An 18238-nucleotide genomic window follows, 5' to 3' on the forward strand; every position below is an offset into this window, starting at 1 on the left:
ACTGCCCCTGGTAACTACCATTCTACTTTATGTTTCTATGAATTTGACTACTTTAGATACTTCATAATAAATGGAATTAGACAGTATTTGTCTTTTGGTAACTGGCTTATTTCATGTAACATAATGTCACTTAGAACTTTTTGCAAACATTTTTTCCTTTTTAAAAATATCTTGCTAATTCTGGGTCAAATAGAAATGTTTTAAATCTAGTCTGTAATCTGATGGGATGGTAAATGTCCTTTATGTTTTGTAGCTTTGGATTCATCTTAAAGAGCATGCATACATTTTGTAGAAAAAAAATGCTGCAAGAATTCTGTTGTTGTACTTTCAGGTTGTTCCTGCTAATCTCTTATGGTAGGACTCTTAAGCTGGTCAACAGTGCTATTCTGGCTCATTTATTGAACAGCTATTTACCAGGTCCCCTCTGTGTGAAACTCAGTTATCCTCTGTCGTAGAAATTTGGTTTGCCCCAATATGTCCTTTTCATTGAATACTCAGTTGTCATAACTTACTATTGTGGTTGGACATTTAGTTATTCCAGCTTAAAAAAATTATCTGTTAGAGTAGGAATTTTCAGCAGGCTGAAAATTAATAAGAAATAGCAAAGCAATAATTAGCAGAAAACACTTTTTAAGATGAACAAAACACTTAAAAACACGTGAAGAGTTTAAGCCTACCTTATTATGTGCCAAAATTGCCATTATATGAAAAAAAAATCAGTGAACAAATTAAATAGCTTTGAAAAAATTACCATTTAAAAAAATTAAAATGATACAAATTCATTGCATGACATTAAGAAACTGAACATAAACTAAGAGGGAAAAAAATCAGAGTCAATTACTGTTAACATATGAGTATATATCCTTACAAATCGGTGAGTTGATAATATAGAATAGAATCATACTCTGCTTACTGTTTTGTAATCTCTCATCTGTTTACTCACCATTTGTATTCTAATCTAGTTTGCAGGCCCTTGTCTGTTGCCCCTTTTTCTTCCTTTTAAGTGATCTGGTAAAAATGACCTAATTTTCTTATTTTTTTCTTTTTCAGTCATTTCTTTAAGGCCTGTATCTTTGACCCTCCATCCCACTTAGTTTTTCATACACCTGGTTGTGTGAGTCTGTGTGTGTGTGTGTGTGTGTGTGTAGGTCTTTGTAGTGGGAGGTGTAATTCAAGTTTGATCCCCTCCCCACTTTTCTTAAAACAATTTACACAACAGCCTATTTCTTCCCCATTGGTCTGTGACTTTTATCATATGTGAATATAGAGCCTTCCTGGAAAGTTTATTCTTCTGCATTGATGTATCTGTCTATTCTTCAACTACTGCATTGATCTTATTTTTGTAGCTTCAACATGGGTTGTAATGACTGGTAAATTGTACTTCCTATCCTTTTTCTTTTAGTTAACTTTCCTTACATTTAGTATTCCTGATCATTTATTCTTAACTAGTGTTGTGTATCAGAATTATCTGGGAAGCTTTGGCAAAATATACGTAATCTTTGCAAATTACAGGTTAGTAAGTCTAAGGTGGGACACAGGCATGTGTATTCCGAGAAAACTCCATGATGGAGTCTTATATGTGTCCATGTTTAAGAACCACAGTTCATCTACATTAGTGTTGTTCTACTCTACCTTGATATATTTAATGGAGCTGCATTAAACTTAGCAATAATTTTTGGGAGAAATAACATTTTTACAGTATCTAGTCTTCTCATACTGGGTAACAATATGTATTTCCCGTTGGTGCATAACTGCATTTACAGTTCTCAGCAAAAATTGTGCTGTTTTTCTTTGTAGCCACATTTCTTATGAGGGTTACATTTGTTCATTTGCTTTATTTGTTTATTTATTTACAAAATTTTGTGTATGGGCACTGTTTCCCTCTTCCTCCCTCATATTTTCTATTTTGTTTTTGTGGGTATGTAGAAAATTTTGGGGGGGGGAGCATGATGAGTTGCTTATATTGTAAAGTCTTTTTCTTTACATGGAGCATCAACCTAATTGAAATGGATCTTTTTCAAAATCGACATGTAACAATAAAAATAGTAATATGAAAATGGAAAAAATGAAGCAACATGTTAATTGACTTATTAATCTAGAGAGAAAAGGAATTTTGTATAAATTGGAGACTGTTCAAATTACTTTTTCAGAGACCTACCTTGACTACTCTATTTAAATTAGTAAACCTTCACCTCTAATTCTTGATCCCTTTACCCTGCTCTCATTTTCCCCCCATAGAACTTGTTGTTATTGTCTAACATGACTATAATTTACTTAAAAATTTTTCCCTTTATTGTTTGTTCCTACTAGAATCGAAGCTTCATTGGGCTGGGATTTTTATTTTATTTTATTTTTTTTTGCGGTACGCGGGCGTCTCACTGCTGTGGCCTGTCCCGTTGCGGAGCACAGGCTCCGGACGCGCAGGCTCAGCGGCCATGGCTCCACGGGCCCAGCCGCTCCGCGGCATGTGGGATCTTCCCGGACCGGAGCACGAACCCGTGTCCCCTGCGTCAGCAGGCGGACTCTCAACCACTGCGCCACCAGGGAAGCCCTGGGCTGGGATTTTTAGAACAGTGCCTGGAACATAGCAAATGTTCTATAAATTTTAGTTGCATGAATAAAACGTTAGTTGGAGAAAAATCAAGTATTTAAGTGAGGGTTTCTGAAAATACTGACTTAAGTGTGTGAGTAAGGGTGAGAAATTTGATTCTACTAGAGAATTTAAAAATTAGCCCAAATTTGGCTTTTTCTTCCCAGAAGAAATCTGTGGGTAAAATGCACGTTAATAAGATAGCTTTTCAGCTGAGAGGTAAGAGATTTATATTTGAATATGTGAGGAACAAGGGTGTTGCTGTTCATTCCCAGGGCCCTGTTTACCATGTGGAGGTCTCTTATTTTCTCTGAGAAATGGAGAGGATGTTGGTTTAACCTCTTATTTTATTTCCCCTACAAAGTAGAGGTCATTGAAGTTATCTTTCTCCATTTTTAGAGATGAAATTACAAGAGAAGGAGAAAAGCTGTTTTACTAGATTAGAGATTTATATGGGATGGTTCTGTTTATTTCTTCTGTGGTGCTGTAAATGCAAGGTCATCTGCCAAATTTATATCTGACCTTGAAAGACCTGCAGTCATTTATTCTGCAGGCAGAACTGTGTTAATTGTGACCTAACATTTGAACGGCATCATGCCATCTTGGGGTAAGTAGACTGGGTATCTGCTTAAATATATATACATATACATAATATATATTTAATAAAAATATAAAAATATATATTTTTAAACATATATATATAGCCCACTGTAATACAGAAGGGCAATACAAATCAAGGAGTTTATAACAAAATAATATTTCATTATGTAAATGCTTAGTTACAATTACACAAGAAGATGTGATGAAGTATCCAGGAGTACCTCTTGGACCCCCCCACTAGATAGAACAAGTTCAAAGGAGAAAAACCTGCATCACAGAAAATTAGAAAGAAGACTTGGGAGGATTGCCTTTCAGCTGCTCAGCTTCCCACATGGGTTTTCTTGTTGTTTTTTAAGATTTGATTTGTCTTTCCCTTTAATGCTTGCATATTGCTCTTCTGACATCTCCTTGATTTTACCCTCTACTTGTGTTTATATGTTTATATTTGTTGTTTCCTTTTTTAGGTGGTAATGTTGTCAAAGGCAGACAGTTTGTCCTCTACTTTATAATTCCCTAGAGCATTCTGTACAGTGTTTTAAACAAGAAACACAGTTAATGTTTGCATACAAGTAAACAAGAGGGAAAATTAAGGTTTCAGGAAGGAGATTGTTATATTACCAAAAATCATATTAAGGAGTCAGAGTAATCAAAACAGGCATTTGGTCTCCCGGGCATTTGGAGTGAAATGAAAACTGGACCCCATATGAATGGATACAGTGAGTTATGGGACTGCTCAAGTAGATTGTTTTTATTGTTTCCTTCAAAAGCCTGGTCTGTGGCATTTTGTTCCAGAGGAAATTCTAGACCTGTGGTAATTTAATCTTGCCAAATTAGAAGCCTCTGAAATGAGTCATTCTCATTTTTCTTCATTTTGTTTTTACATGGAAAATTGCATAGACAAACAACCCAATGAATGAAGCTTAGCTTTCCTATGGGTTGGCGATGACAGTTTCCTCAGTTTGCCCTTGTCATGGTTCCCATGGTAATATTTTATATGTTGATGCTGTACAGGTCAGGTTTGTGTGTTTGCAGGGAATATTTTGTGTGAACTTGAATGGAGCAGTCCCTAGAACTCAGATGTATTGACAGCATGGATCTAAGATCGGAATAGAAGAGAATGATCTGTTGTGGAAACCCCCTGAACCTGCCATCAGAAGACCCTGGGCTCCTCTCTGGGCCTCCAGCTTGACTTCCATAAAGTGAAGGAATTGAATGAAGTAATCTGTAAAGCAAAGATTTCCAACTCTCTTGGATCCAGTGCCTCTTTTTTATAGCATATGTTTTGTAGTACCCTCTTTACTACCATGAAATGAAATTCATATATCATATAACCTGCCTACATGCATAATTTAAAAAAATGTATATATATAAAATCTCTAACTGTAACATAAAAGAGCAATACAAATCAAGTACTTTACAATAAAATATGTGTTCTAATATGTAAATGTTTAGTTATGATTACATGGGAAGACATAATGAATTATTCAGAAGCTTGTGCCTATACGTAGAATAACAGTGTATGTGAAGGCTACAGATGCAGATTGATTTTTGTTGCATTGGCCACTCAAAGACTGCGAATGGTGGTGTTGTTGGTTATGCTGTTTTTCCAGAATGATGAGCAACTCTTGAGAAGTTCCAAATCAAACAAAATAACCATCTTCTCTTGATGTACACAGTTTCATTTCTAAACATTGAAGTTTTAAAACTGTGCAAAAAATTCTCTGTGTTTGTATGCAAAATGGAATTAGATTCTAGGCTTAGGTAATCATGAACAAGTTTATCACCTGTGTGGTTCATGGGATGTTTGAAAGTTGAATAGAATGTGGTACAGTGCTTCATTAAGAAGTAATGCACCTTGCATGATGTATCTCTGGACCCCTGCCTGTTCATGCCAGTAGCTCTCTCCCCACACCAACCCCGATAACCAGATTTCCAAATTGCTCTCTAGGGGGCAGTGCTGCCTTCACGGAAAAACCGTTGCTCTAGGGCAGGAGTTCTCAACATCAGCCCTTTAAACATTTTGAATCGGGGAATTCTTTGTTGTGGGGTCTGTCATTTGCAGTGGAGGATGTTTAGCAGCATCTCTGGCTTCTACTCATTGGGTGCCGGTGCACTCACCTAGTTGTAATAGCCAAAAATGACTCCAGACATTACCACGTGTCTCCTGGCGGGTAAACTTGCCCAGATTGAGAAACACTACTCTGAGGTCTTTACCAGCTCCAAAAATGTGAATTTAGGATACTGTAATATTCATTAATATGTATAAAAACATTGCATACCACACTAATAGGTATTACTAATTTTTCTGCCAGGCTCTGCTAGTAATGGACGCTTTTGCTAATTCTTCATTCTTGTTTTTCTGGCCGTTTAACATTGGAATTATTTTACTGCCTGGCTTTGGAGGGGTGGGAAGTATGTACAGCATAGGATGGTAAATTTTGTAGTATGAGAGCATAGAGAATGAAAATTTCAAGAAAAACTGCCCCGGGAAGGCCCTTTTATAAGTAGGAGTTCACCAAATTCCTTTCTGACAAGTTTGACATTAATGTTAAAGGTTACAAAATCAGAATTCTAGGTGTGCAAGAAATATTAGAAATTCAATGGGTCCCTTCTCATTTTACAGATGAGAAAAGCAGTAAATGCTAAAGTGCAGTCACAGCTTAACTGTGAACCAGGACTTTAATCCATGTCTTGGGCACCCCCCGCCCCCGTACGTTACGATGCCTCTCAACCAGGCTGTATTTGTAAAATAGTTTTAGCTTTCTGCAAGCACTGACTCTTGATAGGAAGTAAAAGACAAAATAATGGTTTTCTTTAAAATCTTGATCTCCATTATGTATGCCAGGAAAAATAAGTGAGATGGGTAGCTATTATATAGTGGGTCTTGCATTCATAGATTGAACCCAGAAATGTTTTTAATACTAATGTAATAACAATACTTTTGTGGTGCTTTGGTGGACTAGTCATTGTTCTACAAACTGTATCTTTTAATGCTTACAACAACTGTATTAAATAGATGCTGTTATTATCATCCACCTTATGTGGACGAGGTACCAAGAGGCTAAGAAACTTCCTCAGGGTCATAGAGTTCATAGGTGGCTGAGCTGGGCTCTGAAGCCATGCAGTCTGTTGCCCATGTCCATGCTCTTGTCCGCTACCTAGTCTGCTCTAGTCTACTTGCTTTAAGCCTTAAGCATTGAACTGATGAAGGACAGATTGCTGTTAATAGCTTGCTTGTGAAATTGACATTCTTAAGAGCTAAACATTTGGAGAATTTCAAACCTGAACACTTTCAGAGCACATTATATTTTCTTCAAAGATTAAATCATTCTTCACTCTTCTCCAACATTTATACCAAAGGTGAACTTGCTCGTTATGGATATAAGAGCTTCTTTCATCTTGTCCGTATCTGAAGCACAGTAAAGCAGAACCTCTGGCATGAAGTTCGTAGCAAGGAACCAGGATCTGAAATGAAAGGATTATATAAAGTCATTTTCCTTGTTTGTTTTACCTTTCGTTATGCCCCCTGAGGAAGGAGAGAAGATTTTGAAATCCTTTATTTTACAATGAGTTTGAAGTAGACACAAATAATATATATGATTGACAGCTATAAAGAAGAAAGAAAAAAAAATCCAGCCCTTATTTTAGCAAGACACTTGAAGGAAAAACATCTATATTTATTGAGAAGTGGATGCAAACCTTTCACACATAATATTTAAAAATGAAAATAGCATCACAGGGTTTAGAAATATTTCCAAAGTCAATATTAGGTTTTTAAGTTTCAGGTAGGAGAAAAGGCAGAATCAATTAAGTTCTGTATTCCCAGCCCTTGCTCTCTGTCTCTAATTTTATACTTTACTGGTGATATTGGCACAGGCAACACATTGGCTTCTTTTTTCCACTTAACTCTTATTTTTAAGAAATTGTGCTCTGGTGAAAAATGTTTCTTTTTTAAGTTTTCTTTCTGTTATTCTCATCATATTGTTTGATTGTATCTGAAACTCTAATGGGTCTCCATTTCCAAGTTTTTATTTCGTAGTTGGCAGTACCGCTTTTTTTACACCTTCTCGCAGATGGAGACTTGGCAGGAAAGTTGTACATCAGGGTGTGCTTGTGTGGGGGGGTGTGAGGGCAGGAAAGGATGATGCTCAAATAAAAAGCAAGAAAGTTTTTCATTCAGTATAATCTTAGCCGATGACATTTATTACTCAGTTCATCCATTTGCCTTATGAAATGAATATTTAAATCTGTTGTCATGATCAGGATTGGTTATACATTTTGTAGGGCCCAGTTTGAATTGAAAATGTGGGTAGGCCTGCCAGATTTAGAAAATGAAAATAGAGGACACCTGGTTAAATTTGGCTTTATTTCAGCTTTATTGAGGTATCATTGACAAATAAAAATTGTATGCTTAAGGTCTATAATTTGATGTTTTCCTGTATGTCTACATTGTGAAATCATTACCACAGTCATGTTAATTAACATATCCATCACCATATTTGGTTACCATTTTTCATGTGTGGTGAGAACACTTACCTACCCTCTTAGCAAATTTCAAGTATATAATACTGTCTGCAAACCAGAATTACCTGGAGGATTGAAAAAAAAAAAACCAAAACCTGTGCCTGTATGTATTGATAATTGGTTTGGGGTGTGGCAGGGTATTTTATAAAACTTCCCCAAGTAATTTTAATGCACAACATCAGTTCAGAAGCTAAAGTGTGTTCTCTGGCTCAGTAGCATTAGCACCACTTAGGAACTTGTAGGAAATGTCCATTCTTGGGCCCCCTCCCAGTCCTGTTGAATTGGAAAGTTGGAGGTATCCCCCCAGCAATCTGTGTTTGTTTTAACAAGCCCTAACGTACTTTAAAGTTTGGAACCTTTGTGATAAACAACTGGAAACTTAAAAGCTTCAAAAAATTGTGTTTTAAAAGATAATTCTGCTAGATATGTGGGGAACTTAAGGAACAAACTAGAGGACAAGGCAACCTGTTAGAAGCTGCTATCTTTATAGGATCGTGAGTGTGGGAAGATGGAACTAAGAACTAGAGCAGTGAATAGAGGAATGAAGGGAGGTAATAGATCAGGAGATATTTCAGAGACAGAATTGGTGGAATTTTGTGATTGAATGATTGCATTGAGGTTGAAGGAGAGAACTTGGTCAAAGAAAGTATAAGTTTCTTTCTGAGTGGATTAAGCCATGTTATTAAATAAGGCAGGAATATCTTTAGAAAGTGTAAGCTTGGGGAAGTGATAAAAGTATTGAATATGCGGTGCCCTAAAGCATTCAGGAGATGTCTTGCCTAGTTGAAAATTTGGTTCTAGAACTTTGAAAGCAAATGGAGATGGGGGGATGGCATTGGGAATTCTCACTATGGTATTTACATTTTAAAACCATTCATTCTAATGGTTATATATGCACTAAATAATTTATTTTGAAACATGTCCACTTCATTTCAGATTGAGCCAAAGATGATGAATTTTAAAGTCTATAATCTCTTATATTTGCATCATTTATATGAAGTTATTTGTAGTAATTAATAGAATCTGTAGAATACGTTAGCAAAATTATAATAAAAGAAAAGTTACTTTTTATAAACTTACTTTACATTCTTGTGTCAAGTGTACACCAAACACATTCATTTTCAGAGAAAGAATTGAAATGGAAAAAACGAGAATAAATCTCTCATTGCAGCTGTTAAAGGAGGGAGTTTTGTGTCATGATTAAGCCTGTCGGTTCTGGAGCCAGCTGAGTTCCATTCACTTAGAGGAGGTCTGACTTGGGACACGTTACTTAAACTCCATGTGCTTTGGTTTCCTCATCTACAAAACGGCTAACTTGATATTACCCATGTTATAGGGTTTTTTGTAAGCATTGAATGAGTAAATACCTGTAAAAGTACTTTGGAAAGTGGTTAGCATTTAGTTAGTAATCTGTAAATGTACGCTCTTATTAATATTGGAAACAATTTTTCTCAGTCTCCACTTAGTCTTATTTTCTAAATTGTTGCTATTGATAATTTCTGAGTCTTTCTTATGTTATTTTTGTCAGCTTTATGAACTTCTGAACATTGAAGGGAAAGATTACAAACCAGCAGATTTCTAGGAATTAAATTCTGAATCATTCATGGAGAAAATGTAGATATGTACCAAAAACATATAGAAATTTCTAAACATATAGAAATTAAAATGTACGTTTTAATTTAGACACGTTCTAGATTTTTGGCTCGAAGTTGAGGGTTAGGAGGAACTGGGCTCCAAATTCTTTACGATTTTAAATCATGTTTCATTAATCCTCATTCTGAGCATAGTCAGTAGCAAGTCAATAATTTACTCTGAACAGGAATAAGTAAATTACTACTCTTTTGATGCATAGTGTAAAGGTGGAGAATATATCGTAACAGTTTCCGCATCAAAAATTATATAAAGGAAAGCTACCAAGCAACGTGTGATTATAATTAGTAATAACAATGGTAATTCCCACAGGATACATTTGACCCTTACAGTACAATGAGAAGAAGTCAGTGCCTCTGGAAGCATCTGAGATTTGTAAATTAAGGCTGTTCCTCACCACTCTTGAATTATAATGATCTGAATTTCATTTAAAATCTTCCCTTAGTTTAGAAATCATTATGCTGGTGTAAAGGCCAAGGAGAAATGCTTCATCTTTAACATTTTACTTATCCTCCTCAAAGTAGTGGTACAATCCACATTTTTCAACCTATTTCAATAGGGGTTGGGAACTGGCAGCAGAGGGATAGATGTAATTCAGGATGCTATGTCTAGGCCCTGTCAGATCCACAGAACTCTTGTATCTTGGACATATGTCCAGCCAGGTTCTAAATATATCTAACACTCTCCTGTGCTACTTGGAGTTCTTGTGTTCTGAGAATGGTCCACAGTTGGGACAAACTTCCTAGGGTCAGAAAAAGATATTGAAAATATGCCACTTTATGGTACAAGTGTCTAACATCGGCCCTGACAAGACCCCAATCAGCTTTTCTCCTGGAAGGAAACTACTGTGCAACTCTCATCAAGGAAATCCATATTTCATGATATGGATGGGGGCCAGTAGCAATTTTAGAGGTGTGGATCCCTTAGTGAATGAATGGAAGTGTCAGGCTTTACATAGATAAATACTAATATTGGATATTCTCAGAACTACTGGGTATTTTCAGTATCTATTTGTAGCTCCCCATCTAAGAAATTGGAATTGTCTAAGTCATGATTTAGCATGTATAGTAAGTGCATAAATCAGGATTTATTAAATGATACATATATATAGACATTTCAAGGTTGCTATTATCATCATTGGCAGTAGGCAAAATAGATACATTAGCTTTTGGTTTAAGAACTAAAATTATATCACATCTGTGAAAAATCTTTTGCTCTTTCTCACTATAAAAATACTTGAGGGTTTACTGTGCACCTGAAACTATCACAACATTGTTAATCAGCTATACTCCACTATAAAATAAAAAATTAAAAAAAAATACTTGAGGGAAGTCCTATTTCAGTTAATTTGTACTTCCACAGCTCTGATTGACTTCAAACAAATCACTGGACCCTAGTAACAGAAGTCATATGTTTGATGTCTTAGATGAGAAATGAACAGATATGAAGTAATTTTCTTTTATAATTTAATCACATAATTCAGCCTACTTTAAATTGTTAACAAAATGTGGCAATTTATGTATTAAAGATAAAAATTTATAATAAGAAACCGCCCACATACTTTACTTAAAGGGTAATTACCTTTCACATACTCCATAACTCACTAGCTTTGATGAAGGTGGCAGTGAGTTATTATGGTCTTTACTTTGTCAGAAAAACTTTAATAACTTCATCATGCCACTGGTGTCATAAAGTTTTGGATTGCATGCAAGGCATAATAACTTTTTCTTTTTGATAGGAGCTACATTTCTCTTTTCAAGTGGTCAGTAATTCACAGTTAGGGATTCAAAAACGGTGGCTTTGCATCTCTAGATGATTTCTCTACTCACAACAGCAATGAAATGCCTTATTGATATTTACATACTTTTAAAAAAATACGCATATATTAGTGTGAGTGGAATCCTTCATATGAATTTAAAAAAATAAGGTGGAATTCTTTTGTAACACGACTGAGTAACAGATGATAATATCTGTATTATGGGCTATGTTACGTCTGGTTTTTATGATGGTATAAAATCAGATATTGTGTTGAGAGAGGCTCATAATTTTATCTGAAACATACAGCTTTGTTTTATTTCATTTGGCTGGAATTCTTCCAATTAAGTAACTATTAGTTTAACAGAAAAACTGAGAGCATTGTGGTGGCATTATTAAAACAAGTATGTGTTACCAGGATGTGTGAGATAAGAATGTGTTAATAGTTGGAGGGGAACATATCAGCTACAAGAACATAATGGTTTGGTGGTTAAGTGCCCTGATGGTTGACACTCAAGGGGAGAGGCTAGAAGGTGTGGGGAAACAGGAAGAATATTTATAGACGACATTACTGAAGGGCGATGCACTTTGCTAGAGGGAAGTTAGCTAACACTGGAATTATTGGGAGATTCACCTTCAAGTAAGAGGTATGAAAAGTATTTTTATTTTTGACTTGGGCCTTTGAAGCATACAATGAAAGGAAATAAAATAGCTGTTTTGCTGCTAAAAATTCAGTGTAGAGACTAAATTTGATGATATTGATTTTTAAAAACTCAAGAAACACGTTTATTGAAAGTTGGTATTTTTAAAAGCAAAACTTATCTAGCAGTTCCACTTCTGGGTATATTCTCAAACAATTTGGAAGCAAGTACTTGAATGGGTATTTGTACACCAATTTTCATAGCAGCGATATTCACAAAAGCCAAAAGGTGTAAATAACCCAAATGTCCATCGATGTTTGAATGGATAAACAAAGTGTGGTATATACAGACAGTGAAATATTACTCAGTATTAAAAAGGAATGAAATTCTGACACATGCTACAACATGGATGAATCTTGAAGACATTGTGCTAAGCGAAATAAGCCAGACACAAAAGGACAAATATCGCATGATCCCGCTTACATGAGATCCCTGGAGGGGTCAACTTCATAAAGATAGAAAATAAAATGGTGGTTGCCAAGGGTTGTTTAATGGGTACAGAGTTTTAGTTTTAGAAGATGAAAAAGTTCTGAAGATGGGTGGTGGTGATGGTTGCATGACAGTGTGAATGTATTTAATGCAGCTGAACTGTACACCTAAAAATGGTTAAAAAGGTACATTTATGTTATGTATATTTTACTGCACTAAAGAAAACAAAACTTACTATAATGGTAATATAAAGTAATAAAATGCTTCCAGTTAGAGAACAAACTAATGAGACAAATATAAGGGTTAGCTAACTATTCATATTCATAAATATTCACTAGTCATCATTAGACTAAATTTGGAAAAAACACATTTTCCTTATCTTGTATGTGATCCGGGGAATGATTTGCCCATATTTAAAAATATTGTCTTTCAGTACTTGACATAACGCTTGGAGCATGGAAGATGCTCAATAAATATTTGTTGATTGATATTTGTTTATTCAGGAAATTATAGTTATAGCATCATGTGCAAAATAATCAGCTTAGCTGTAACTCGTTAAGCTTACTTATAAGCTCAGTGAATAGGTAGCAAATATGACCTTTAAAATACAGGCAATCAAAAATGTAGTATAGATATACTAGATTATGAGAACTAATGTATCTTAGTTATTATAAAATATGCCACGAATTTTTGTTCTTGATATAAAAACAATATTGATGTTATCTCAAGAAATGATCAGTTATTTGCCTGAAAGACTGCCTCTAGGATAGCTAGTGCTATTATCTCCATTTTATAGCTGTACAAAGATCATGGTGGATCTCATGGCCATCTTCGTGCTTATTTTACTAAGACAGTAGCTTCTTTTTTTTTAATATTTTATTTTTATTTATTTATTTTTTTATCGTTTTGGCCGCACCCGGCGGCATGTGGGATCTTAGTGCCTTGACCAGGGATCGAACACACGCCCCCTGCGTTGGAAGCAGGGAGTCTTAACCACTGGACAGCCAGGGAAGTCCCAGACAGTAGCTTCTTCATCTAACCCTCTGGTTCTTATGAGGATAATTTGACTCTTATCCTGGGATCCAAGTGGTGGGGTGGAAAACCTATCTAAACAGCGTGGTATTAGGTTACCTAACGCTGCTTCAGATGGCTGCTTTTGCCAGGCAGAGAAGTGATGCCATTTCTCTTTATTTTTGTGGACAGAGTCTATTTTAAGCCTCTTATAGGAACATTTTCATTATTCTGAACAGTGTTATTCTAATTATCAGAAACTGAGTATCACTTGTAAAAGAGGTTATACAGTTTTATTTTTGTGAGTAACTATTTTTTCCCCCCATTGTTTCTTGAATTATATTTGTTCATTATGGAATATTGGCTAATGCAAAAAAAGAAGCTCTCTCGTATTTTAAAAATTACCCATTATTGGGAGTTCCCTGGTGGTCCAGTGGTTAGGATTCTGGGCTTTCGCCGCTGTGGCCCGGGTTCAATCCCTGGTCGGGGAGCTGAGGTTCTACAAGCCATGTGGCGCAGCCAAAAAAAATAAATTACCCATTATTTTACCACGCAGAGATAGGCACTGATACCATTTGTTTGTGTGTCAGCAGTTCTACTGTTCTGTCCATGCATATGTGCACACACATTAACAAACAGAGACACAAAACTGGGAGACATAAAATTAGGATTGTAATGATTATTCTATTTTAATAACCTGCATATTTTTTCACTGAGCATTAAATAGTAACATTTTCTCATATCCCTAAATATTCTTTCACAGCTGCCTTCTAAGTAGCTGTATTTTCTTTGATTTTATGCCTTCACCAATCCTCTATTACTAGGATTTTAGAATATTCTTCTTTTTTTGCTATTATAAGTGACACTATGATGAAAATACTTTTAGATTAATCTTTTCCCTATCTCTATTTATTTTTTAAGAATAAATCCCTAGGATAAAAATTAAGTAAAAAGATATGAACATTTTCAAAGGCGTTCGATATATATGTGTCAAATTGTCCTGCACAGAAAGACTGTGCAGGTTTATACTTTTCTAGTGGTCTGTATCAGAACACCCATTGCCCATCCCAGAATTAGGGTTTTTTTTAACACCAATTTGAGAAGTGGAGAATTGTAATCATTTATTTTAATTTGCATTGGTGGTGAGCATTTGTATATGATTTTTTAACATATGTATTTCTTCATGTCATGGTTAATCTGATGTGTTCCTTTTTTCTATTTGTGAGATGTATTTATGTGTTAAAGACATTAGCCTGGCTGTGTGTAGTTTCTTTTGCAACTACTTTTTCCCCAGTGGATTTTTCTGTTTTCAACATTTTGCCAAGTATTACCAAGAAAACAAACAAACAAACAAAAAAACCAACAGAAACCCTTCAGATAGATTACTTAACTCTATTTGGGGTTTGTTCCTGAATACAAGATAGATAAGGTAAATTACCTTCCTCCAACCTCAGGTGAGAAAAACTTACCCTGTCAATTAGTTGTAAAGCATTCAGTTTTATGATACGTAACCAGATAACTTCGGATAACTTGTCTCTAGGGTTTTATCTAGGATATGCTAGGCGTTTCTCGAAGGAAAGTGTAGCTGTAGTGAACATTTCCATTTGGGTGTGCTCCATTAAACCAAGTATTGCTGAAACGCAACAGCAGTTGACATTTTTACTGAGCAATATGCAAACGTTGAGAGAAGTTTTCCCCATCCTAATAAGGAAGATAATAATAAATTGATTATTGAGTATTTCTTACAGCAAAGTATTTGAGCAACTCTCTGGCCCTCTTTTCCATGAATGAAGTTTACAACCATTTGTTGTTTTGGAGTTATAATTTATATTTACACATAGTATTATGGAATTTAGGAAGTTCACTTCAGATATATCAAAGTTAACATTGATGTGTGTATATATGTGGGTTTGTGTATATGTTAAAACATATGGGAGCTGGCACAAGTAATGCCAAAATCATTGAGAAAAACATTAAAGGTAAATGAAATCTTTATTGTCATAAATTGCTCTCCAATTCAATAGTGATAAAAGGCATGTGAAGAGACTATAAGGTTACTTTCAAGCATTTACCAAGTTCCAGGAAATGAATGTATTTGTATAAAAAACACCTGACAAATGAACAAGCCTTTTTATCTGTTTACCAAACAATTGATTATTAAGATCTCTTGGCTTGCATAAGCTTTCAAAAACAATATGGTACATGGTCACCCATTTGCCATTGACTGGCATTATGAAGAATTGGAAGGGGGCAGTATACTAACATAATTTTATGGCAAATTTAGTAATTTGAAATCTCTTCTAAATACACTCGAGGTACTCCCTATCTAAAGGAGTTCTACAAACCATAATTTTATCAAGTGAAGAATTTGTAGCATGTAATTACCATTGGTTTATTCTTCTTGCAAATCAGAATACAGGTTCACAGTTTTTGAGGCTTATGGTAATCTCATACTGGCTGATAATTTGATTGTGAGCAGGAAATGTGCTTTCTTTAGCCATCTTGGAAAAAAAAATGGTAACACAAAAGTCTCCAGTAGCAGATAAGGGTTCTGCCAAGTGGAATTTAGCTTTAATCAAGTAACATGGAGATAATTTTTTTTTTCTCTAAAAAAAAAATCTCCCCTTTGGCATCATGGTCAGTTAGGAGTCTTGGTCCTCATAGGAACAGAATACATACATTTTTTTCTTTCTACACTAAAGTAATGTCTTAGACCTATTTTTCCTTTTTTCCTCTTAAAATTATGTAAGATAACTTACCTGAACTTGTGAATCTTTTCTAGAACACCTGCTTCTTTGCTTTTAAAATTCCTAGAAAAAACACATAGATACACATTTAAATATCTATATAAAGTGTCTAGGTGTTTCTGATTTTAATGCTTAAATCAAAAGCTTTTTGTAAATGGAAATTTAAAAAAATGTGAAACTATTGGAAAATCTTTTAGAAAGTTGGTTAGTGCAGTATTTTAAGTATGTTATATACATATATATTAATATACTTCAGTATATTAAGTACATAAGTAGTGGTTTTATTTTAAAGCTCATTTTATTTAAGTGATGTGGTAATATCCTTCCTCATTTAAGAAAATGAACTAGTAAAAGATTTTAAAAGAATTTTGAAAATATTCAATGAATTAAGTAATTATAGGAACACTCTTATCCTAGATTTATATACAAAATTAATTTATCAATTTTGTAAAGTGATTAGAGTTAGAGCAGATGATTTTTACATTTTGAACTTAAAACTTAAAAATTCAGCAATATGTGAAGCATATTGAATGTGTTGTATTATATTTACCTGAGAATTTCTGCCTTAACAAATTAAAGGCCCATTTCTTTCTTTTTTAAAATTCATTAAAAATATTCATATACTCACTGATCTCTAGGGGAACTTTAACTAAAATTCATTACTTATTTAATACTTTTGAATTTTTTTTCCACATTTTTATTTATTTATTTATTTTTTGGTTTCCTTTTTTTTAACATCTTTATTGGAGTATAATTGCTTTACACCGGTGTGTTAGTTTCTGCTTTGTAACAAAGTGAATCAGCTATACATATATATATATATATATATATATATATATATATATATATATATATAATTTCCCCATATTTAGAATGTACGTGAAGTGGTTTATTTATCCTTGGCTAGTTACCACTTGAGACTCTATTTTGTAAAGCTAATTTAAATGATCATTTAAACATGAATTACTGTTACTGGTTTTCTTCTATTCCTGGTGTATTGAGGGTCATGCAGCCTTATGACGACTGGGTAACATGGAGGTGAGAGGGGGAGGCAAGACATCATCTCAGTGAAGGTCAGGAAGGGTCAGCCTGGAGCGGAGGTGCGATTTGGGCAGGTGGAAATGAATGTTTTCCTGGAATGAATTGGCAGAAGTAGATTCTTACTGATTTAGATACATTTCTGACCAACTGAAGGGAGGAATTATTAAACCCAGGGTTGAATAAAAGCATTTCAAGCATTTTGTAAGAAGTGATTAAATCAGGGAAGCTTCCTATTTTAAAATCAGAGAGGAGATATCAATGTAGACTTTTAGGAAAAGTTTAATTTTTGTAGAGAACTAAAGACATTTTGATGAAATACGAAATTTAGTAAAATTTACAATTTCCCCACCAAAAAATTGAGTGTATAATATTTTTTTACTCTTCAACTGTTTATTCCATAATCAGTTACTGTAGAGGATAGAAACCCAATTGTATACAAGTTAAAAGCAAAAAAAAAAAATTAAAGATTGTTAGCTTTAAAAATACATATCTATTGATCATGTAAAATGTAAATACAAACATTCTGCCCTTATCTTTTTGCTTGATAATCATGTGCTTCAAAATCTGGCACCATCCTTCATGGGATTCACAAGTCCTATTTCCATCGTGTTGTTTATTTAGGTTATGTAGCTTTTCTCAAAATTAAACAAGTGTTTAGCTGGTTCCTTCAAACATTGACAAAAGAAGATACAGAAAAGTGGTTGGAGAGGGAGAAGAGTTATCCTGCCCAGATACTTTCCCTGTTTCCTCTTTTCTGCTGCTTTCTTTCTGCTGCTTTCTTTCTCTTCACATACTTCGATAAAACTCAAAACTAATTGAGATTTTTGGGGGAACCAAGTGAGACAAGGAGAAGAGTTTACAACTGCTGTCTGACCCCTAGTACTAGTGACACTCAGTTTTTTGAGTACCACTTGCAGTTTAAAAGTGCTTATCAGAGCCGCTCTTGCTGCCTTACTTTGTGTGTACAGATTGCTGTTAGTGTTGCTACTATCTGTTTTGTATCAGGCCTGCTAGCTAATTTCCTTGTTTATTAGCTAAGTGATTTTCTTAATGGCTATGCTTTTGACAAACGAAGAAATTTTAGCTGCTCTGAGAGGGAAAACTGAGTTTGAAAAATCATGGTGAAAGGGATAAGGAACATCTGTGTTCATGCTGCCGCTGTGTTGTTGATATGGGAGAAAGTCTGGTGA

General features: G+C 34.7%; 2 protein-coding genes across 14 annotated transcripts in view; one reads left to right on the forward strand and one right to left on the reverse strand.

Moving 5' to 3' along the window:
• The window catches only part of LOC102975608 (uncharacterized), a 38357-nt gene that overhangs the window by 19563 nt on the left and 556 nt on the right, over positions 1-18238 (reverse strand). The window contains exon 2 of the mRNA XM_055086896.1: positions 16020-16070. Coding sequence (XP_054942871.1) covers positions 16020-16070 — 51 coding nt within the window. The remainder of the gene's footprint in view (positions 1-16019; positions 16071-18238) is intronic.
• The window catches only part of PAM (peptidylglycine alpha-amidating monooxygenase), a 285194-nt gene that overhangs the window by 16680 nt on the left and 250276 nt on the right, over positions 1-18238 (forward strand). The gene's annotated exons all lie outside the window — the stretch shown is intronic.

The sequence above is a fragment of the Physeter macrocephalus genome, chromosome 8, assembly GCF_002837175.3.
Source record: "Physeter macrocephalus isolate SW-GA chromosome 8, ASM283717v5, whole genome shotgun sequence".
NCBI classification, from domain to species: Eukaryota; Metazoa; Chordata; class Mammalia; order Artiodactyla; family Physeteridae; genus Physeter; species Physeter macrocephalus.